A 23,940-nucleotide genomic window follows, 5' to 3' on the forward strand; every position below is an offset into this window, starting at 1 on the left:
CACAGTAAGAACCTCATAATAACGGTCAAGCATGGTGGTGGTAGTGTGATGGTTTGGGGATGCTTTGCTGCCTTAGGACCATTACGACTTGCCTTAATAGAAGGAGACAGTTCTGCATGGAAGAGTGGTCCAACATTTTTCAACAGCGATGTGAGAGACTGATCATTGCAGCTTACGGCGGCACAACCAGTTATTGAGTGTAAGGGGGTAATTCCTTTTTCAAACAGAGGAATTAGGTGTTGCATAACTTTGTTAATTAAATAAATAAAATAAGTATACATTTAGTTATTTGTAAACTCAGGTTCCCCTTATCTAATATTATGCTGTTAAATGATATCAGTTGACCTGTGAATGCATTTACATTACATTTAAGTCATTTAGCAGACGCTCTTATCCAGAGCGACTTACAAATTGGTGCATTCACCTTATGACATCCAGTGGAACAGCCACTTTACAATAGTGCATCTAAATATTTTAAGGGGGGAGAAGGATTACTTTATCCTATCCTAGGTATTCCTTAAAGAGGTGGGGTTTCAGGTGTCTCCGGAAGGTGGTGATTGACTCCGCTGTCCTGGCGTCGTGAGGGAGTGTGTTCCACCATTGGGGAGCCAGAGCAGCGAACAGTTTTGACTGGGCTGAGCGGGAACTGTACTTCCTCAGTGGTAGGGAGGCGAGCAGGCCAGAGGTGGATGAACGCAGTGCCCTTGTTTGGGTGTAGGGCCTGATCAGAGCCTGGAGGTACTGAGGTGCCGTTCCCCTCACAGCTCCGTAGGCAAGCACCATGGTCTTGTAGCGGATGCGAGCTTCAACTGGAAGCCAGTGGAGAGAGCGGAGGAGCGGGGTGACGTGAGAGAACTTGGGAAGGTTGAACACCAGACGGGCTGCGGCGTTCTGGATGAGTTGTAGGTGTTTAATGGCACAGGCAGGGAGCCCAGCCAACAGCGAGTTGCAGTAATCCAGACGGGAGATGACAAGTGCCTGGATTAGGACCTGCGCCGCTTCCTGTGTGAGGCAGGATCGTACTCTGCGGATGTTGTAGAGCATGAACCTACAGGAACGGGCCACCGCCTTGATGTTAGTTGAGAACGACAGGGTGTTGTCCAGGATCACGCCAAGGTTCTTAGCGCTCTGGGAGGAGGACACAATGGAGTTGTCAACCGTGATGGCGAGATCATGGAACGGGCAGTCCTTCCCGGGAGGAAGAGCAGCTCCGTCTTGCCGAGGTTCAGCTTGAGGTGGTGATCCGTCATCCACACTGATATGTCTGCCAGACATGCAGAGATGCGATTCGCCACCTGGTCATCAGAAGGGGGAAAGGAGAAGATTAATTGTGTGTCGTCTGCATAGCAATGATAGGAGAGACCATGTGAGGTTATGACAGAGCCAAGTGACTTGGTGTATAGCGAGAATAGGAGAGGGCCTAGAACAGAGCCCTGGGGGACACCAGTGTTGAGAGCGCGTGGTGAGGAGACAGATTCTCGCCACGCCACCTGGTAGGAGCGACCTGTCAGGTAGGACAGGTCTGTTCTAGGCCCTCTCTTATTCTCGCTATACACCAAGTCACTTGGCTCTGTCATAACCTCACATGGTCTCTCCTATCATTGCTATGCAGACGACACACAATTAATCTTCTCCTTTCCCCTTCTGATGACCAGGTGGCGAATCGCATCTCTGCATGTCTGGCAGACATATCAGTGTGGATGACGGATCACCACCTCAAGCTGAACCTCAGCAAGACGGAGCTCCTCTTCCTCCCGGGAAGGACTGCCCGTTCCATGATCTCGCCATCACGGTTGACAACTCCATTGTGTCCTCCTCCCAGAGCGCTAAGAACCTTGGCGTGATCCTGGACAACACCCTGACGTTCTCAACTAACATCAAGGCGGTGTCCCGTTCCTGTAGGTTCATGCTCTACAACATCCGCAGAGTACGACCCTGCTCACACAGGAAGCGGCGCAGGTCCTAATCCAGGCACTTGTCATCTCCCGTCTTGATTACTGCAACTCGCTGTTGGCTGGGCTCCCTGCCTGTGCCATTAAACCCTACAACTCATCCAGAACGCCGCAGCCCGTCTGGTGTTCAACCTTCCCAAGTTTCTCACGTCACCCCGCTCCTCCGCTCTCTCCACTGGCTTCCAGTTGAAGCTCGCATCCGCTACAAGACCATGGTGCTTGCCTACGGAGCTGTGAGGGAACGGCACCTCAGTACCTCCAGGCTCTGATCAGGCCCTACACCCAAACAAGGGCACTGCGTTCATCCACCTCTGGCCTGCTCGCCTCCCTACCACTGAGGAAGTACAGTTCCCGCTCAGCCCAGTCAAAACTGTTCGCTGCTCTGGCCCCCAATGGTGGAACAAACTCCCTCACGACGCCAGGACAGCGGAGTCAATCACCACCTTCCGGAGACACCTGAAACCCCACCTCTTCAAGGAATACCTAGGATAGGGTAAGTAAGGGTAAGTAATCCTTCTCACCCCCTTCTCCCCCCAAAAGATTTAGATGCAAGTGGCTGTTCCACTGGATGTCATAAGGTGTATGCACCAATTTGTAAGTCGCTCTGGATAAGAGCGTCTGCTAAATGACTTAAATGTAAATGTAAATGTAGGACGCAATCCAAGCGTGGGCCGCGCCGGAGATGCCCAACTCGGAGAGGGTGGAGAGGAGGATCTGATGGTTCACAGTATCGAAGGCAGCCGATAGGTCTAGAAGGATGAGAGCAGAGGAGAGAGAGTTAGCTTTAGCAGTGCGGAGCGCCTCTGTGATACAGAGAAGAGCAGTCTCAGTTGAATGACTAGTCTTGAAACCTGACTGATTTGGATCAAGAAGGTCATTCTGAGAGAGATAGCGGGAGAGCTGGCCAAGGACGGCACGTTCAAGAGTTTTGGAGAGAAAAGAAAGAAGGGATACTGGTCTGTAGTTGTTGACATCGGAGGGATCGAGTGTAGGTTTTTTCAGAAGGGGTGCAACTCTCGCTCTCTTGAAGACGGAAGGGACGTAGCCAGCGGTTAGGGATGAGTTGATGAGCGAGGTGAGGTAAGGGAGGTCTCCGGAAATGGTCTGGAGAAGAGAGGAGGGGATAGGGTCGAGCGGGCAGGTTGTTGGGCGGCTGGCCGTCACAAGACGCGAGATTTCATCTGGAGAGAGGGGAGAAAGAGGTCAGAGCACAGGGTAGGGCAGTGTGAGCAGAACCAGCGGTGTCGTTTGACTTAGCAAACGAGGATCGGATGTCGTCGACCTTCTTTTCAAAATGGTTGACGAAGTCATCTGCAGAGAGGGAGGAGGGGGAGGGGGAGGAGGATTCAGGAGGGAGGAGAAGGTGGCAAAGAGCTTCCTAGGGTTAGAGGCAGATGCTTGGAATTTAGAGTGGTAGAAAGTGGCTTTAGCAGCAGAGACAGAGGAGGAAAATGTAGAGAGGAGGGAGCGAAAGGATGCCAGGTCCGCAGGAGGCGAGTTTTCCTCCATTTCCGCTCGGCTGCCCGGAGCCCTGTTCTGTGAGCTCGCAATGAGTCGTCGAGCCACGGAGCGGGAGGGGAGGACCGAGCCGGCCTGGAAGATAGGGGACATAGAGAGTCAAAGGATGCAGAAAGGGAGGAAAGGAGGGTTGAGGAGGCAGAATCAGGAGATAGGTTGGAGAAGGTTTGAGCAGAGGGAAGAGATGATAGGATGGAAGAGGAGAGAGTAGCGGGGGAGAGAGCGAAGGTTGGGACGGCGCGATACCATCCGAGTAGGGGCAGTGTGGGAAGTGTTGGATGAGAGCGAGAGGGAAAAGGATACAAGGTAGTGGTCGGAGACTTGGAGGGAGTTGCAATGAGGTTAGTGGAAGAACAGCATCTAGTAAAGAATGCCTTACAATGAGATATTTACACGAATATATAAAAAAAAAATCATGATTTATGATACTGTCAAAACTGCTGGATCATGTGATTAGCATTTCTAATAAGGACTCCAAAATAAAAACTCACATTCATGAGGTGTAATAACATACATCAATTCTGGAACTATCCAAGCATTAAAGGGATAGTTTACTTTTTGTTGTTGAAGTTTTTGTTTATTTTTGTGAACTATCCCTTTATCCATCACTAACGCAGATGTCAATGAAAGGACTTATGTAATGACCAAGATGAGTTTCATCAAGCTGTTGTTAATACTGGATGATTGATTATTGATCTGGGCATTGTACAAATGTTTGATAATAGGGATCGCCAGAGTTCGCATGAAGTGTTTACACATGGAACAACAGGTGCAGTACTATAAAGACGTGTCTCAGAACTAAGTTATGTGGTATGCTATGCATCATGCACCATCTATTCAATCCCAGCTTAATTTAATTCAACCCTTCTTCCCTGCAACTCTTCCCCGGGTTGTTGCTGTAAACGAGAATCTCGTAAAATAAGGGTATATATATATATATACTGTATATTTCAAAATGTGCAAAGTGTGTACTAAAGACCTTGGGTTGTATTTGGCTGATCGGTTGATCATTGCGAAATCAATTCTACCCATTTCCTCAAGCAGAGCATCTTTATGAAAAATAGTTATCCTCATTTCCTGTAACTAGGTTGTGCAACTATTTATGAACTATCTTTATGAGTCACACCGTACCTTGGCCCGGTTTCCCACGAGTATCTTATGGCTAAATTCATCTTTAGAACCTTCTTATGAGCTTCGTTAAATCTACGACCGGTTTCCCAGAACCATTGTTTCTTAAGCTGCTCTTAAAAACGTTTGTTATTTAATGATTGCCCCAGACCACACTTAGAACGGCTGTGCGTCTTTAGAGGCTTTTTTTGCCCTTCTGCGTCACTGTATTCACAGATCTACGCTAAACACAACATCCAGATGTCTATCTGTCTTTCTGTGACTGCCGATAACTTCAAAACGAATGTGATTCCTACAATTACGTTTCTAATTTCTGTGCAATCGTTACTAACAAGCGAAGATTACACCGATGCTTAAAATGAGATGACTGTATTAAAAGATAAATACATTAGTCTTTCATGTTTCTTTTAATCAAGTTTTATTTAACTATTGTATGCTACTGTTGTTTTTTGCCACAATATATTTCATGATATGTAACATGTGCGCAATAATGTGCTAAACGGTGATTTAGTTAATAATTATAGGATAAGCATTAGAATAAGCCTCCTAAATATTTGTAGAAGGACAATAACACACATAACATTGAGATAATATAGTATATGCCATTTAACAGACACTTTTATCCAAAAGGGACTTACAGTTGTGCTTGCATACATTTTCACATGGATGCGGGAATCGAACCCACAATCCTGGCATGTTGCGCTACAGGAAGTGAGCCACAGGTCCCCATTTTTTTTAGTTCACATTCTATACATGTCGTCAGAAATATCGCATCTGTTTGTTTCTACAAAGCCTTCACAGTCTGACAATAAAGCAGCTGAGACATGGCTGACTTCAATAAGGTCTACAGTCATGTCTCAGGGCAAGTAGCCTTGTGTCACTTAGGGCAAGGCAGCCCCCCATCTTGGTATCTCTATAACTCAGTGAACTCAGGTATGTGCACTACAGGCACATACCTGTGCAGATCTGACAGGGGAATATTAGTCAGAGGTTTTCAAGAACCTACAATAGCATTCCTTAAAATACAGGGCAAAGGGAAACCCGTAGGCTTGGGAGTTGAGGCTTGAGCTCTGAGGCTGCATGTCACCGGCTTTAAAAAATCAGAGAAAACTGTCTGGAATTCAGTTTCAGTGTTTTGCTAAAGCTTGCAATGTGAATCATAGCCGCACAAAGATCAGATTTGAAAACCTATGCTGGATTTTCAAAGAATATAGGATGTGTGTATGGGATAGAGAGTGAGGAGGCCGATGTGCGGAAGAGCATGAGCATGATACATGTTAACTTGGCATATTCAGTAACTAGCTTCATCAAATCTGGCATGAGTCTAAGCCTTAAAAGGCGCAATTTTGCTACATCCATTTTTGGATTTATATATTAATGATATATACCCAGTGATTATTGAAGCAAATAACTTAATGAGTTCAACTACAGTACCCCGTCAGAATCCAAAATAAAATAAGAGACATCCTATGCAGCCTTGTTTACAAGTTTGAACACTGGAATGTGATATGTAATCTACACCTGATAGAAATGCTCATTATTTCGTTGAATGATTTTATATTTGAGCGTCATTAATGTCTATTTAGCCTACACTTTCTCATTCTGGTGTAGCTTCCTGACAATGATCAAGAGCAGCTGCTCACTGATTTGACAGCTCCAATGCAGTTACACCTCCGACACAGTCAAAATATAAGCTATGTGGGTGTCGGCTATCACCGGCTTGATCTGATTGAATCTAGGTCTCACACCACATTTGACCCTCCTCTTCAGCACCATAATGAACATGAGGTTAATAAAATGGTGGAATTACACTTAAAAGGTAACTCTGTATGACATTCAATTAAATGAAGATTCTTTGTTACACTGTGAGCCTAATGTATATTTACAGAATGACAGGGACATGCCATCACATCTCACAACATGTCTAAAGTATCTACATGACATCGCATATTTAAATGGTATTTAGCTAACCTATCGTAGCAGGCGTAAAACACCTGAGCGGGACACCCCACATTTGGGTCCTGACGAGAAGAAAAAACCTGTTTGGAGAGGTTCTCTTCTGCACTGTTCAACCGATCCAGGAAATGTGGAGGAGGAGTTAAGATAGTGTCGCTTTGCTAACATTTTGGATGGAAACATCTTCAAAGAGCAAGCTAGCTAGCAAACATGCCGTAGCCAGCTGCTAGACAGATATTAGCTAGTGTTGTCTAGCGATAATGGAATATCCGGGAAAGTTGACACGAACGAAATTGGTATGTGGTTTCTGTTGACCTTGTGGCAAGAACTTAATCTCGCTAAAACCTACACGAGGGTGGCTTTCCAGGAACAGGGTTGGAGAGCCCTGAGCTATGGTCATCATCAGATCCTCATCATGGAGCATATGACTGTCTACACTCACTGAAACAATAGACGTGCCGTATCATAGTGCAGTAGCTTGAGACAATACAGAGACATGACATTAGAAAATATAGACAGGTATATTTCAAACCTCTCCTTTTAGTGTAACATGATTTCCCAACATTTAAAGGCAGTGGTTAAGTGCTATATAAATGAATAGAAAATGAGTGAGTAACCCTTTATTACAGATAAGTACTAGGTACTGGAAAGTACTTGGCAACAAATTGAACTATTTGGTATAGTACCTATTTGTAGTCTGAAGAAAAAGTGGCCTACTCTAAAAAATATATAATATTTACATTGAAATAAAATGCCTAGTGTTACCTGTTAATTATTTAAAGTACCATGTAGTTATGACTGCATTAACACTAATAACCTGATATGCTATCTCTTGGTACCACCAGCTTCATAATAATAACAACATTCTGACTTTAAATACCTAGCTATTACTTACCGTGCTGTAAAATAAACAGTTTAAAATAAAAAATAAAAAATTTAACAATTTGTTTAGACCAAGAACTCTACTCAAAATGTCCATGATAATTGAATTATACATTTGACATGTTTAGGCACTTAAAAATCTATAAAGTGGATAGCCAACAACTAATATAGAAATATTGTTAAAGTAATTGTCCAGTGGGAATCTCACTTTAAAAAAAGTTAATATTCTGTTAACTCATACCCAAATAATGTTGATGACTCATATTATACTCGTATGTGGCCAAAGCATAAATTGGAGAAACCATTAAAAAAATACCCTTAAACTCAAACAAACAGCAAGCATTTTATAAAATATTTCCTCAGAGGATGTTGTCATCCTCCTGAGGAGCTTGAGATAGCCAATCAGCAGTCTATTCGCATGAATATAAAAAATTTAAAAAAACGATATACGCTCACACCCTTCTGTTGGGGTACGCCCACACCCTTCTGTTGGGGTACGCCCACACCATTCTGTTGGGGTACGCCCACACCATTCCAACACAGAAAAGCTGCTTTTTAACCTACTTAAAACATTTTGGAAGGAAAACCATTTCACTCATACTGTATTGTAATTAATTATAGGTCATATTTCATAGAAATCGGGAAACACTGGACAGTTACTTTAAAATATCTATTGGATTTACCCAGTCTTTGGTGATACAAGAGACCCTCACAAGCCATATTACAGTACACATATTTTTATACATCAATCTTGCTGAAAAAGTCACATTCTGGTCTATGAGGGAATTAGAACATTTGGATCAATGACAAAGTGCTTCTAAAACATTCATTCAGTTCTTTGGCAGCTTCTTCCACATATACCCTTGGTTAAAAGGATACTGCATAGTGGTTGGGGCTCTTTGGGCGTAGCTTTATACACGGAAAAAGGTATACCATTGCATTCCACACTGCATAAAGAGATGGAAAACCGAATATTTGTCTATGAGACAGGAAATACATTATGGCCATCAGAACCACAATATAAAAAAAACAGTAAAAAGGTGACATTTTAGACAAGGACATTATTTTAGACAATTATTTCTTATTGCATGAGAGCTGAATTTCGGACAAACGAGAGATCACATACTGTATATCCCAAATGATGATACAATATGCATCAACAGTCAAATGCTCTAGATTCACTTTTGACGTGGTACTGAGTCTAAAGGCAAGATTTGACTACACTGTTATAAATGTATACAACTTCAATAAGTCAAAATCTCAAATAATCCAGTTAAACACGACAGGGGATTCATGCCGATTCTCCACACTTCTCCCAAACTGTGAACACACTACCTGTCATGGATTTCACATAAGCTATGCAACGCAAGCACATGATCGCGAAGGAAGGACAACAACAAAATGTTGCCCTTTCACATTCAAAACAGTTCAAACCGTTAGAGTAAATTAAAGGAAAAGAGCAAGAGAACATTTTCAAGGCACATTTTCACCCAAGTATTTTTAATTTTTAATTTTACCTTTATTTAACCAGGCAAGTCAGTTAAGAACACATTCTTATTTTCAATGACGGCCTGGGAACTGCCTGTTCAGGGGCAGAACGACAGATTTGTACCTTGTCAGCTCGGGGGTTTGAACTCGCAACCTTCCGGTTACTAGTCCAACACTAACCACTAGGCTACGCTGCCGCCCCATTGACATCAATGAATGATTTACGTGGAAGTTAAGAGTTGTGCAAGCTTATCTCAACCCTGAATCAACCCCTTAGACAAGATGCTTAGAGGCATCAGAAGGCACCTCTCTGAGATTTGAGGTTGAGGATCTCTGCAGCCAGCTTCTGGGCGTCCATCAGGTGAGGGAACATCTCCATGACCGTATCCACCTGGTGGGGGTTGAAAATGGCCTGCAGTTTCTTACGGAGCTCCTCTCTCTCTGTGTCAAAGGCAGAAGGTGGAGGTGGCTGGGCCCAGGAGTCGTGTTCCTGCTGATTCCTGTAAGAGGAGCATGAGTGGGGGGCTCCATGCGGGGTAGGGTGGGGGCCGGGGGGGAGGCTACAGGATGCCCTAACCTGGGGGACCCCGCCATGGAAGGGGTCTGACCAGTACTTCTGGGGGTGCTGATGGGGGTGGAAATGGTGTGCCCCCACCCCGTCTTGCTGGAAGTTGCAGGGGAGGCTGTAGTGGTGCATGTTGGGTGGGAACAGAGGAGGCGAGTAGGTGTCATACCTCAGCTGGGATTGGGAGTGGGAATCGAGGTGTGGGTTGCTGTGGTGCTGCTGCTGGGGACCTGAGGAGGGAGCCAAATGGAAACACCTGCAGGGCTGGGGGCTGTCCTGGGCCAGCCTCTCTGGATGTATGCCTGGATGTCTGGAACCAGAGGGGAAGCCCTGCTGCTGCCTGGGCCTGAAGGCCTTGCTGTGGCCTTGGGACACATCCGAGTACTGGCTCTGGCTCTCATAGGAGCCAAAACCAGAGTCCAGGCACTCATGGGAGATGCTGGCATAGGGGAGATCAGTAGTAGTGGAGGGGGAGAGCATACTGGGCCAGTCCATCTGTCCTTGGCCTACTGCTGTGGGGCTGCGGGCCTGCTGATTCCTACTGGAGCGTGGCCTATCCCAGTATAGCAACATGTTCTCAGTTACCTGGCTCTTGGGACCCTCCCTCAGGGAACCGCGGTGCTCTAATGTCAACCTGTGCTCCAGGTCATTCTCCAGAGAGTAGGAGGGAAAGGATCCCGGGTCGGCCTGGGGGCCCCACAGGTGTGACATAATGGGATTCCGGTCCTCTTTTTCCGAGGAAAGCCTTGCCTTCTCCCTGAGCTCGTCAGCCAACGAGGAGTGGGATTGGTGAGTGCGCTCAGGGTGGTAGAACTTACACTTCACGCCGTAGGTGCACTTTTTACCTGAAATAGAGCACATAAATGACAGTTACTAAACATGACAGTTATTACACTATTACTACCTAAATCTAAAATAACAGTATTATTTTACTTTGACTCTACAATTCTACAGGAGAAATTATCTGGATTCTTCACAACGAGTCTCAGATTAGAAGTGCTGATATAAAATCAGTTATGCCTAATGGAGACCTGATCCTAGCTTAGTACTTTGATTCAACAAGATAGGTTTTTAAAATAAGCTTCAGTGTTCAGACAATCAAATTAGAACCCTATGGTACCTCACACACATATCTCTATGGTTGATATCTTACCATAAGGACAGAGTTGGCGCTTGTGTTCTGGCAGCAGAGGCTTCTTCCGAAGGAAGTTCTCCAGACTGGGACCATGACGACCAAGCGGGTCATCTGGGGGCATGAATCTGGGCCGGGAAATGGGTAATATTGATCAGAAAACCACACAGGCAGAGAAGTGATAGAGGATCTAATCTATAAGAACAATAAGACGTGGTGCTTTCAGAGGGAATGTTTGCTTTTTCTATCTGAAATAATGACATGAATACATGTCTCATTAATCATCCTCTAACCATACAGGAGTGGTCACCAACCTTTGAGTTAAGATCACTTTGAATCAAAATGCAAGCTGAGATCTACCGTACAGATTTTGTTGTTGTTGAAGATTACATTAAAAAAAGCCTATGCAAAATTAACATATTAAAAACAGTACTGTAACAATTAGGTTGATGCAGTAGGCTATAGGCCCAATACATTGTCACCGCATATTGGCTTTTGTCACGCCCTGGTCGAAGTATTTTGTGTTTTTCTTTATGTATTTGGTCAGGCCAGGGTGTGACATGGGTTTTTGTATGTGGTGTGTAGCTTAGTGGGATTGTAGCTTAGTGGGGTGTTCTAGGAGAGTCTATGGCTGTCTGAAGTGGTTCTCAATCAGAGGCAGGTGTTTATCGTTGTCTCTGATTGGGAGCCATATTTAGGCAGCCATATTCTTTGGTTGTATTGTGGGTGATTGTCCTGAGTGTCTTGATGTCCTTAGTCTGTGTTAGTTTGCACCAGTTAAGGCTGTTTCGGTTTTCACTACGTTTATTGTTTTGTAGAGTTTGTGTTTTGGATTCGTGTTACGTTGTGTAAATAAACATGGATCACAATATACGCGCTGCAGTTTGGTCCGACTCTCCTTCACCATTAGAAAACCGTGACAGCTTTGCTTGAATTTCCTGCAAATGTATTGTTCGCACCATTTTAATAGATTTTTAGGTAGGCTATACAATCACACCGGTAATAGATCAGTTGTTGTATTACTTGTGGAGGCACAGCTGAGTGAGCTACATTTAAATAATCATGTATTTTACTGGGCTGATGGTGCCTGTATCTGATGGTCAGTCTCAGTAGAGGGAGAGAGCAGCAGACTGAAGGTTTGCCTCTTAACGTCCCTACGCTTTCCCTTTCCTCAGTAGACCAAAAAGAGACACTGCCTTCCAGCGGATGGCAAAACTCGAGTCGCACAACATTATTTTTGCCTCTAGACAAATACTTGTTGCTACTCCTATGAACAGAGAAAGTGAAATATTCCTCTATATTAAAAAAGACCCAAGCAGCTAATAATAACCACGCAAGCCCATCGATATACCTTCCTACTCATTCATTACAGCTTTAGTGCGGGTTGTAGCGCGAGTGGAAGTAGGATGAACGTGCATTTTATGGATAATAAAAGTGTTGAATAAAAAGTGTTGACAGTGCTGAGCAAGAACTTAAACAGACACACACTCAAAAACACCAGCTTGGTCGCTGTATTTGTGGAATCATGGTTTTAAAAGTTCTGAAATCTCAAAATCTCAACTTTGCTGTAGCTTTCTTTTATGCCTGCTACATTACTACTTAATGGTAATCTGAGCCATCCGATTGGCCAGCGGTAGGCCTATAGTGCACTTGATTTACCCTCCGGGCCCGCCGGGAAGTTTTCAAATGGAACAATTCACCTACCTGGCACGCAGGGAAATGTTTGGCGATCGTCTAGGAATGCCTTGGAGATTGACCAGTTGGTGACCATGACCTTACAGTGTATTACACTACTACAGTATCTGCTCTAAAGGTCAAATCTGCTTTTCGGAACTAAGTTGCTCGCTATTTCTAGGCTGAATCCTGACTAGAGCATTATGTGCATGACTCAAATAGTTCTACTTATCTACCCTTGACATCAATCCATGAATAATCCTTTTTTTAAGTTAAAAACCTGTTTATACATTTCATGTTTCTGTCCAAAAATCAGCATTTCTGACAGATGTTACCCGCTGAAACCCCCCATACCACATGTATGGTCCCCCTGCCCAGGGGGGGGATAGAATTCCTGGCCCCACTGGCTTCTTCACCATTGTATCTTCTCCCCTTAATTCATGCCTGCCACTGTCAACCCTCCCCCAGTACTCACTTGTCATTGACGAAAGAGTACATAAGCAGCCTCTCCTCGATACAACGCTTCCACTCCGGACGCTCTCCCTGCAGGTCCCTATAGGTGTCGTTGGACACGATCACGCCGTCCGACTCGTAGGCATGCTTCACAATAAAACGGTCGTCGTAGCAGACCACCCGTTTACCACCGACGCGTCTCGAGGGAGTGAAGACGACTATCTTCTTCTTCTCTAGCTCCATTAGAATGTGTTGGTCTGGAAATAAAATGTGCAGATGTTTCACCAAGTGTTTTATTCTGGCCCGGTCTCGGGCCTGTATCCATAAAGCTTCTCAGAGTAGGAGTGCTGATCTAGGATCAGTTTTCCCAGATAGATAATAATCAATAAGATTACATGGACAGCTGTTGTTGGTGATGAAAGAGGCAGAGATGGTTCGCTTTATGTTTGGTCTTTCATCATATTGGAATTCTGTTTGACACAAAATATTCCCCTGCCTTAACGGTTAATGTTGTCTTAGTACACATTAACATGACGAATATTTCAAAACAAAAGCAATGTATTCTATACCTTTGCATGATAAACAAGCCAGGTGACACTATGATAATAAAGTGTTCCATAACATTGCTTCGGTCAAATATGGTATAGTGTCACAAATCAAACAGGGGACACTCAAAAGAAATCAACTGTGGGGGAAAAGAATCCCTGATACAAAACATACAGAGCACAAAACCATCAATCATTTAAAACAAATATTACATGACTGGCTAATTATTACATAAGCTGTTCAAACTTCACAACCTACATCCCCAGTATCATATAACATGGAAACCTCCCTGCAGACTAAATTCAAGCATTGACAAATACATTCAAAATGAACTTTGAATAAATGGACCGGTATACACACAGTGTGAAAATGGACAATGGAAATTGTCATTTATAAACAAAATGGACAAGCTAAAGGCAACAATGTTCAGTAATCCAACTTTGGAAAGAACTGGTGCCATATCTGCTATATCTGCTAAATTGTAATTGCATATCTGCTAAATTGTAATTATTCGCCTACCTCCTCATGCCTTTTTTTCCCTACTGTGTTATTGACTTGTTTATTGTTTACTCCATGTGTAACTCTGTGTTGCTGTCTGTTCACACTGCTGCTAGCCTGTCTGGTTAAATAAAGGTGAAATAAAAATAAATACAAATATTCATATGGTGTCTCAAAGTAGGAGTAGTGATCGAGGATCTGGTCCCCCCTGTCCATGTCATCTTATCCAATTTGACCTAAAAAATACTGTATTTTTGTCTTAGAACAGCACTCCTAATGATACACTTGTATATCCACCCTGACTTAAGTGTGAGACATAGGGCTCCATATTGAACAATTTTCTTGAGATTTTTAGACTAAAGCCTGAAAAGCACTCACAAATGTCAACTGTCTGTGTCACAAATGCTTTGATAGTTCAGGTAACAACAATTACTTGACACTTAAAACTTAACGCAATGCTTGATTGGAAACAGTTAAAGACACAGACAGTAACCTGGGTGTGTGAGAAAAACAGTTGCACTTCCTGGTTGGGGATTTCCCAACTCCCAGGTAGGACTGACTGTCAGGGTTATTTTTACTTCCTGGTTACTGGGTTTGAAAACATCACTTTTGGCTGGCTTGCTCCACCTCAGACAACGCCACTGAACCATGCAAGCAGCGGGTACTAGGTGATGATGCATCAGCTTCAAATAGTGGTCCGCCCTACTGCACACTGGCTTTGTTCGTGGATTCGCTAGGTTAACACAAACACCTAACAACTGATAACTGATAGCCTTCAGGTACATGGACAAGAGTCTGTGTTCGACAACATGTGGGTTGAAGCAATCACAATTGGGACAATTTATTTATATATTTTTTTCCAGAAAGCCTAGAGTATGACGTCAGGCAGAGGTTCTGGATTTCAGTATTTCAACATTTGTCCAGCAATACCCTCTGGTGGAGTTTTCCAGTGCCTTTTGCCTCAGTCTCATATTACAGACACATCACATGACTGGAAACATACTGTAGGTGCAGTGAGTGTACTTACTAAACCCATGCATACCAATGAGATAAGGGAATGTATTGCATTATTTTAAAGCAACAGTCACAACGAATACTGCACTTTATTGTAGTGTGTTGATTTTCTGTGTCTAGTATTTTTACGTATTGCTGACCTCACAAAATGTATTTCCATAGTCCTAGACTAAAAAGCATTGTTCAATATTGTACATGAGCTTAGTTTGTGTGTTCAAAATCGCCTGGTATTAAATAAGTATTAATATTCAGAAAGAGAGACTAATCTAATTCGAACTACAGTGCATTCGGAAAGTATTCAGGCCCCTTGACTTTTTCCACATTTTTTACATTACAGCCTTATTCTAAAACGGATTAAATGTTTTTTTCCCCACCTCATCAATCAACACACAATACAACATAATGACAAAGAAATGTAAATAAGTATTCAGGCTCTTTACTCAGTACTTTGTTGAAGCACCTTTGGCAGTGATTACAGCCTTGAGTCTTCTTGGGTACGACGCTACAAGCTTGACACACCTGTATTTGGGGAGTTTCTCCCATTCCTCTCTGCAGATTCTCTCAAGCTCTGTCAGGTTGGATGGGGAGTGTCGCTGCACAGCAATTTTCAGGTCTCTCCAGAGATGTTTGATCAAGTTAAAGTCCCGGCTCTGGCTGGGCCACTCAAGGACAGAGACCTGTCCCGAAGCCACTTCTGCGTTGTCTTGGATGTGTGCTTAGGGTAGTTGTCCTGTTGGAAGGTGAAACTTTGCCCCAGTCTGAGGTCCTGAACGCTCTGCAGCAGGTTTTCATCAAGGATCTCTCTGTACTTGTTTCCCAGTCCCTGCCACTGAAAAACATCCCCACAGCATGATACTGCCACCACTATGGCTCACCGTAGGGATGGTGCCAGGTTTCCTCCAGAAGTGATGCTTGGCATTCAGGCCAAAGCGTTCAACCTTAGTTTCATCAGATCAGAGAATCTTGTTTCTCATGGTTTGAGAGTCCTTTGGGTGCCTTTTGGCAAACTCCAAACGGGCTGTCATAGGCCTTTTACTGAGGAGTGGCTTCAGTCTGGCCACTCTACCATAAAGGCCTGATTGGTGGAGTGCTGCAGAGATGGTTGTGCTTCTGAAAGTTTCTCCCATCTTCATAGAGGAACTCTGTCAGAGATGAACATTGGGCTCTTGGTTACATCCCTGAACAAGGCCCTTCACCCCCGATTGCTCAGTTTGGTCGGGTGGCCAGCTCTAGGAAGAGTCTTGGTGGTTCTAAACTTCTTCCATTTAAGAATGATGGAGGCCACTGTGTTATTGGAGACCTTCAATGCTGCAGATATTTGTTGGTACCCTTCCCCAGTTTTGTGCCTCAACACAATCCTGTCTCAGAGTTCTGCACACAATTCCTTTGAACTCATGGCTTGGTTTTTGCTCTGACATGCACTGTCAACTGTGAGACCTTATATAGACAGGTGTGTGCCTTTCAAAATCATGTCCAATCAATTGAATTTACCACAAGTGGACTCCAATCCACTTGTAGAAACATCTCAATGTTTATCAATGGAAACAGGATGCTCCTGAGCTCAATTTTGAGTCTCATAGCAAAGGGCATGAATACTTATGTAAATAAGGTATCTGTTTTTTATTTTGAATACATTTGCAAAAAATTGATTCACTTTTTTGTATTTAATTAATTTTAGAATAAGGCTGTAACGTAACACAATGTGGATGCACTATAAATCTGAATGCACTATTTGTGAATCTCACCTGTGATGGGGACATCAGGCCTGGGCTGCTCCTTGCGCCATGAGGGCACAAACACAATGACCGTTGAGTGACCTCTATCCAGGAAATAGATCACTGCCAACTCAATTCCCCTACAGGAGAACACTTGTTTGTTACCATGACTGGAAGGGAGACAAGAGAGCAGGAAATGGGATAAATAAATAAGTCATTACTTTCGATGAATCAACAAACATTTCTAGTGAAGAGGGCAGAGAGGTGAAGGTGCAGTTTTATGTCGATCTCTGTTTCATTGATAAAAGAAATAGGTAGAGCAAAGCTAATTTGACCAAATCATTTCTCGTCTGTCTACAATGCATTCACTTCACAGTGGCAATGCAAGCGAATGACAAGGTTTGCACAGTTAAAAAAATAATACAAAAGTACTCTTTCTGAGGAGTAAAGTAGCATGACATCATTAATGTAACATATCTGTTATAAGATAATAACATATGACAGAATGACAGCTATACTGTACATAAAGGTCCTATTTTACGTACAGCAGAGCTAAATAACACTTGCAGAGAGACCTTTGAACTTTATTGGACAATAAATATAAAACACCAGGTAAAAGAAAAGTTATATATCTTCGGCAAAACGTAAAATCATCACATGGTAGGGTGAGTGGGTGAAAAGGAGCTTTGGTGATGGCATTTAACCAAGGCAAATATGATTATTTATGTTCTAAATCATTCAGTCGGGTCTTTCTCTAACATATCATTAACATTATATCCAAAAAGTCAGATTCTGCATCCTAATATATCCAATAATAAGCACTGAGCTCCGTTGAGACTCCTTGCAGCAACTCTTTAGGATTTGACATATGTTGTGCTCTTCTGTCGTTTCTGTGGGTCACAAAAAGCTAAATAAGCACGGCACGAGTGGAATTAAATGTAAAAGTCTTAGGATCACGTGCCTTGCTCAAGGGTACGTCAACAGACTTTCTCACCCAGTCAGATTTGAACCAGCGATCTTTCGCTCACTGGCCCAATGGCTTTAACTGCTAGGCTACCTGTCACCACATGTGAATCTGACATTCCTTTGAACATACACGTGGATTGTGTTTCCTTATTGGTTTATGAATTGAAGCGAGTCCAAACATACGCTGTATACTCAAATAGCCAAGTAATCAAACTGGAATTAAGAAGATCTAAACGAATGTTGGCTTGAGTCCGTCCATTCATGTAATAAGGAGCAGGCAGTTAAAAATGGTCATATATGCAAATACTTGAACCAAGAAGACATAATAAGACTTGAGTGACAATGTTGTCTGGCCTGTTCAATATGAACACTGGGAGCCAGTGCGAGGCGGAGACTTGCGTCTGAGATTTGCATATAGTACAGCATTAACCTTAGCAAAGGCATGCACAGGCATGGCTAACTGCCTCTTCAAACCCAGCTGACAAAATTGCACGAAGGTGTATGAGAAGAGCATGTGGTTCTCGTGTTGAAGGGTCATAGTTCAACAGCTGATAAGGAGGAGTTGTACACCTGTAGTTTTACAGGTATTCTTCACATAGCTGGCTGTCATTATCATTGCGATGTATAACAAACCACACGAGGAGAACATAATACAATACATCTGCTTCATCTAATTTCTCAACCACAATAGCACGTTAACCCTTACAGGACAGGACTGCCATGAACATGACATACACGTGTGTACCAACACAGCTGAACTCATTGAAACACTTCAATAGCACTTACAAACATAAAAAGAAAAATCACTTCTAGACTCGCTCACCTCATGGCCACATTGCTGCCGTCAATAACGATAGGTTTCAGTTCACTGTCTGTGTCCCGCCTGTCTTCCAGTAATGGGACTGGTCTGTCTCTCTTGGGGCCATAGTTCCTAGAGGAGGCCATGCTGGAGCCTGTGTGGCTTGTGGGGCCAGTAGTATCATCACCACTCTCAGGGATGGTTGAGTTAGAAGTACTAGTGCTGGCTCCACTGCGGACCAGCTCTCCCAGTACAGAGTTGGTGTCTGTACTCAGGCCTAGCTTAAGCAGGGCAGACCGAACTTCCATGGGGGAGTAGCCCAACTTTCTGAAGAAGTCCACCCTGAGCTGGAGCTCTCCTGTGTTGGGTTCAAATGGACTAGTGGCTGGGGTCTGGAGGCTGGGAAAGGCCTGGTCCATGCTCTATTACTGTCTGGGCTTTCTTGTACAGCATGGGAGGGTTATGACCTATTTTTCATGTTGATACTGTTGCCTGGATTGAACAGAGAGAGAGAGAGACTTCAGTTAAATTCAAGACAATGTTATGCAAATGTACTGAACAAATAGTAAATAGTCCAAAAAACATTCTTCTTGATGAACATCCAGGTGCTTTTTGGCAAACCTGAGTCAACTTTTTGGATAGCAGTTCTCCCATTATGTCTGGCGAAAATCAAACACTGCATCCCACTGTAAGAACCTCATACCAACGGTCAAGCATGGTGGTGGTAGTGTGATGGTTTGGGGATGTTTTGCTACCTAAGGACCTAGACGACTTGCCTTAATAGAAGGAAAAAGGAATTCTGCTATGTATCAGAGAATTCTACAGGAGAATGTCAGGCCATCCGTCTGTAAGCTGAAGCGCAGCTGGGTCATGAAGCAAGATAATGATCCAAAACACACTACATGAAAAAATAGCTTAAAAGCCCCCAAAATTAGTTTTGGAATGGCCTAGTCAAAATCCAGACCTAATCCCAATTGAGATGGCAGGACTTGAAACGAACAGTTCATGTTTAAAAACCCAAATGTTGCTGAGTTAAAGCAGTTCTGCACGCAAGAGTGGGCCAAAATTCCTCCACAGCGATGTGAGAGACTGATCAACAACTACAGGAAGCATTTGGTTGCAGTCATTGCAGCTAAAGGTGGCACAACCGGTAATTGAATGTAAGTGAGAAATTACTTATTCACAAAGTGGAATTGGGTGTTGCATAACTTTGTTAATTAAAAAAAATCTAATAAGTAAACTTTTTTTGTTGTTATTTGTAAACTCAGGGTCCCTTTATCTAATATTAGGTTTTGCTTGAAGATCTGATAACATTCATCATAAAAAATATGCAAAAATAGAGAAAATCAGAAAGGGGGCAAATACTTTTTCACAGCACTGTTTTTCACAGCACTGTTTTTCACAGCACTGTTTTTCACAGCACTGTTTTTCACAGCACTGTATAAAATGCAACCATTTCTGATATTTTACTGAGTTACAGTTCACATTAGGAAATCAGTCAATCTAAATAAATTCATTAGGCTGTAATCTATGGATTTCACAAGACTGGGAATACAGATGTGCATCTGTTGGTCACAAATACCAACAACAACAAAAAGGTAAGGGCGTGGATCCGAAAACCAATCAGTATCTGGTGTGACCACCATTCGCCTCGTGCCGTGTGACATCTCCTTCGGATAGAGTTGATCAGGCTGTTGATTGTGGCCTGTGGAATGTTGTTCCACTCCTCTTCAATGGCTGTGAGAAGTTGCTGGAAATTGGCGGTAACTAGAGCACGCAGTTGTACACGTCAATTAAGAGCATTCCAAACATGCTCAATGGGCGACATGTCTGGTGAATATGCAGGCCATGGAAGAACTGGGACAATTTCAACTTCCAGGAATTGTGTACAGATCTTTGCAACATTATCATGCTGAAACATGAGGTGATGGCGGCGGATGAATGGCTCGACAATGGGCCTCAGCATCTCATCACTGCATATCTGTGCATTCAAATTGCCATCAATAAAATGCAATCGTGCTTGTTGTCCACAGCTTATGCCTGCCCATGCCATAACCCCACCGGCACCATGGGGCAGTCTGTTCACAACTTTGACATCAGCAAACCGCTCTCCCATACATCTGCCATCTGCCCGGTACAGTTGAAACCGGGATTCATCCGTGAAGAGCACACTTCTCCAGTGTGCATTTGCCCACTGAAGTCGGTTGCGAAGCTGAACTGCAGTCAGATCAAGACCCTGTTGAGGATGACGAGCATGCAGATAAGCTTCCCTGAGGTGATTTCTGACAGTTGAATTTCCATGGTGGTGTAAACCCAGTTTCATCAGCTGTCCGGGTGGCTGGTCTCAGATGATCCTGCAGGTGAAACCGGATGTGGAGATCCTTGGCTGGCATGGTTACACGTGGTCTGTGGTTGTGAGGCCTGGTGGAAGTACTGCCAAATTCTCTAAAACGACATTGGAGGTCGCTTATAGTAGAGAAATGAACATTCAGTTCAGCTCTGGTGGACATTCCTGCAGTCACCATGCCAATTGTACATTGCCTCAAAACATGAGACATCTGTGGCATTGTGTTGCACATTTTAGAGTAGCCTTTTATTGTCCCCAACACAAGGTACACCTGTGTAATGCTCATGCTGCTTAATCTGCTTCTTGATATGCCACACCTGTCAGGTGGTTTAGCAATATCCTGGTAAAGGAGAGATGCTCACTAATTTTGACATATGCCCTGGAGTGTTATAATCTCCACCCGGCACAGCCAGAAGAGGACTGGCCACCCCACATAGCCTGGTTCCTCTCTAGGTTTCTTCCTAGGTTTTGGCCTTTCTAGGGAGTTTTTCCTAGCCACCGTTCTTCTACACCTACATTGCTTGCTGTTTGGGGTTTTAGGCTGGGTTTCTGTACAGCACTTTGATATATCAGCTGATGTACGAAGGGCTATATAAATACATTTGATTTGATTTGAATGATTTACACATGTTATTTTGGTTAAGTGTCCTGCTCAAGGGCACGTCAATTGATTTTTCACCTAGTCGGCTCAGGGATTCGAACCAGCAACCAAAACCCAACACTCTTAACCTCTAGGCGATCTGCCACCCACTAACAGGGATGAAAACAAATGTGTGCACAACATTTGAGAGAAATAAGATTTTAGTGCATATGGAACATTTCTGGGATCTTTCATTTCAGCTCATAAAACATGGGACCAACACTTTATATTTTTGTTCAGTGTAGTTTGGCTGACATACTGTATTATGTCAGAGTAATATGCAAATTATTCAGTTGACAACTTGACATAGTGACTGTACTGCATTACATTTGTATTACGTTGCAGGCCTCATATCATTGTATTCACATTAGGCTAAAGTGTCACAGGTCTACAGCAATTGCAAACGGGTTTTAGATTATTGCAATGTATCACAGAAACCACACAATTAAACTGGTAAACTTCCCAAATGTTATTCAACATTACCATAGCCTGAAGCAACCTGGACGAATCAAAGAACTAGATTAATCCCAAGCCAATATTAAGTATTTACCCATGTAAATAATAAAATAGCATATACTAAAAACTACATTACAAAGGCCGACAATGGATTAAGGTATTCCTTGGTACAGAAGGAGAGCCTGGCGCCGTGTGCAGACAAGGACAGGTGACACGTAAATCAGATTCATGTGACGTTAGAGTGAAAATAATAAGAGTAGATCATGATATTTGTACAAATACACAACGCTGACAATGGTGTTTAGAATTTACCTTAACTTTCAATTCGTGTTCCTCTTCGTGGTGATCCATTTTTACCTCGACCATACGTTTAGCATTTCTGATTTACGCTATGGCTATGACTTCGCAAACGCAGCACCTCCCTCGCTCGTACTCAAAAGTGTCCTTCCTTTATTCCTGTGCGGCCACGGGCCCAAAATATTAAAGTCCTCCCAAGTCGCCTTCAAATTATAGCCTACGCTCCTTGTAGAGCTACATTTTCCTAGTCCTAGAAGTCAAATTTAATTCTTGAATTTCTGAAACTGAAACTGAAACTAACCCTGCCCTGTTAAGGTAAAGTCTGATTTCTAAATCAAAATTATGGACATGTTGTACCTGTAGGTTTAGCAGCAGTAAGTAGGGGTGCTGAGGGTGCTGCCTCCATAAAATCGGAATAAAAAAATATATTTGAAAAAGAAAGCTAGAAAATATATTTTTTTCACAGGCCTATTTCATTGTCTGACTGGAATTGCTCTCCAAGAAAACTTTAGAAGATTCTAGACATGAACAATAGGCTACAGTGATGATCTAGGCTTAACCTACAGTGTAAATGTATTTACAGTGATTAAGTATCTGCCCTTGTAAAATGTAGGCTCTAGTTCACTATTGATATACTCTATGGTACAGAACAGATTTTCCCACTAGATGTCACGCTTTACATTGTCTCATGCTGGGTTGATTGTCTCACACTGCACTCTTAGGCCTACCTTGTTCAAGCCAAAGCCATAGTGTGTGTGTTTTGGGTATGTGAATTAGGTGGCATGTGGGTTTCAAGTTTGGGGGAAACAATATTTTTTCACAAAAATATGTACCTTTTATGATAAAGCATTGCATGGATCTATCACCGCATTTGCAGACTAATATAAAATAGCCTACTATTGCTAAAGTGATGAGTAGATTGGATAGTCGGAAATTAGGCTGTTCACAAAAATGTTCACAAAAATGTTCACAAAAATGTTCACAAAAAAGACGGTTCTGCTTTTCTTCTTCTTTCTTCGCTCACATCCAGAGCTCAGCCCCAGCTAGAGGGACATTCTTTAGCAGGATCTGAGAAAAATGTAAAGTTTTAGAAACACATTTCATGCAATTCTACAACACTTTTACTTGCCATGACTGGAATACATTAGCATAATCTTTAATACCACAAAATGACACAAAACTAATGCCACAGAAGTGCATTGCACCCAGCCCGCCACAGGAGTCACTAGAACTGATGGGACAAGAACATCCCTGCAGGCCAAACTCTCCCCTAACCCGAACGATGCTGGGCCAATTGTGTGCTGCCCCATGGGCCTCCCGGTCACGGCCGGTTTGTGGACTCAAACAAGGATCTCTAGTTGTACAGCTAGCATTGCGATGCAGTGCCTCAGACCACTGCGTCACCCGGGAGGCATTCTGGGGAGGTGTTTTGAAGGAATTTCTTTATTTGTGTTTAGACAGGAGTATATCATTTTGGCAAGTTCCATTCAATTTACTTTAAGGGAACCTGAGCTTATTAGACACGCCCCCTATGAGTATGTGTAAAGTTTTGCATGTGTAAGGCTTTGCATGTGTGTGATATGTTACTTCAAAGGTGAGGTTAGGCAAGTATGTGGATGTGGCCAGTTTGTCTGTGCATTTCAGGTTAATGAATTTGTTTGGTTGGTACCAGGGTGGTAGCACTTTAGTTTAGAGTGATAAAACAACATGGTAACATCCGGAAAGTAATAGGAAACAACAACGAAATAAGACGGTAACGACCAGGTAAGAACACGTTAATAGTTACTATGTAGCTGCTAAATACTGATATAAGGTTTTATACATTTCCCTGGTTGTTATGTAGAAACAATTGTTCCTTACGGAAGAACTATCAGTAATAGAGGCTAAGTAGCAAGAGTTACATAGTAAGTATTT

General features: G+C 43.1%; 1 protein-coding gene across 1 annotated transcript; it reads right to left on the reverse strand.

Annotated features, from left to right (window-relative positions):
- Positions 1-7,161: 7,161 nt before the first annotated feature.
- LOC118367343 (ribonuclease ZC3H12A) lies at positions 7,162-22,358 on the reverse strand. The gene is made up of 6 exons (XM_035750701.2): positions 22,042-22,358; positions 18,311-18,778; positions 16,552-16,691; positions 12,771-13,005; positions 10,643-10,749; positions 7,162-10,334 (listed from the first exon to the last, which is right to left on the reverse strand). Exons 2-6 carry the CDS (start codon positions 18,703-18,705, stop codon positions 9,220-9,222), a joined length of 1,992 nt encoding a protein of 663 aa, XP_035606594.1. The 5' UTR covers positions 18,706-18,778; positions 22,042-22,358; the 3' UTR covers positions 7,162-9,219.
- Between the last annotated feature and the right edge of the window lie 1,582 nt (positions 22,359-23,940).

The sequence above is a fragment of the Oncorhynchus keta genome, chromosome 34 (assembly GCF_023373465.1).
Source record: "Oncorhynchus keta strain PuntledgeMale-10-30-2019 chromosome 34, Oket_V2, whole genome shotgun sequence".
NCBI lineage: Eukaryota > Metazoa > Chordata > Actinopteri > Salmoniformes > Salmonidae > Oncorhynchus > Oncorhynchus keta.

Coding starts and splice junctions, on each gene's coding strand:
- LOC118367343 (XM_035750701.2), bottom strand. CDS start 18,705: ATGGACCAGGCCTTTCCCAGCCTCCAGACCCCAGCCACTAGTCCATTT. Junction 13,006..16,551: donor GCCTGATGTCCCCATCACAG/GTGAGATTCACA, acceptor TTTTATTTCCAG/ACCAACACATTCTAATGGAG. Junction 10,335..10,642: donor GCGCCAACTCTGTCCTTATG/GTAAGATATCAA, acceptor GCTCTATTTCAG/GTAAAAAGTGCACCTACGGC.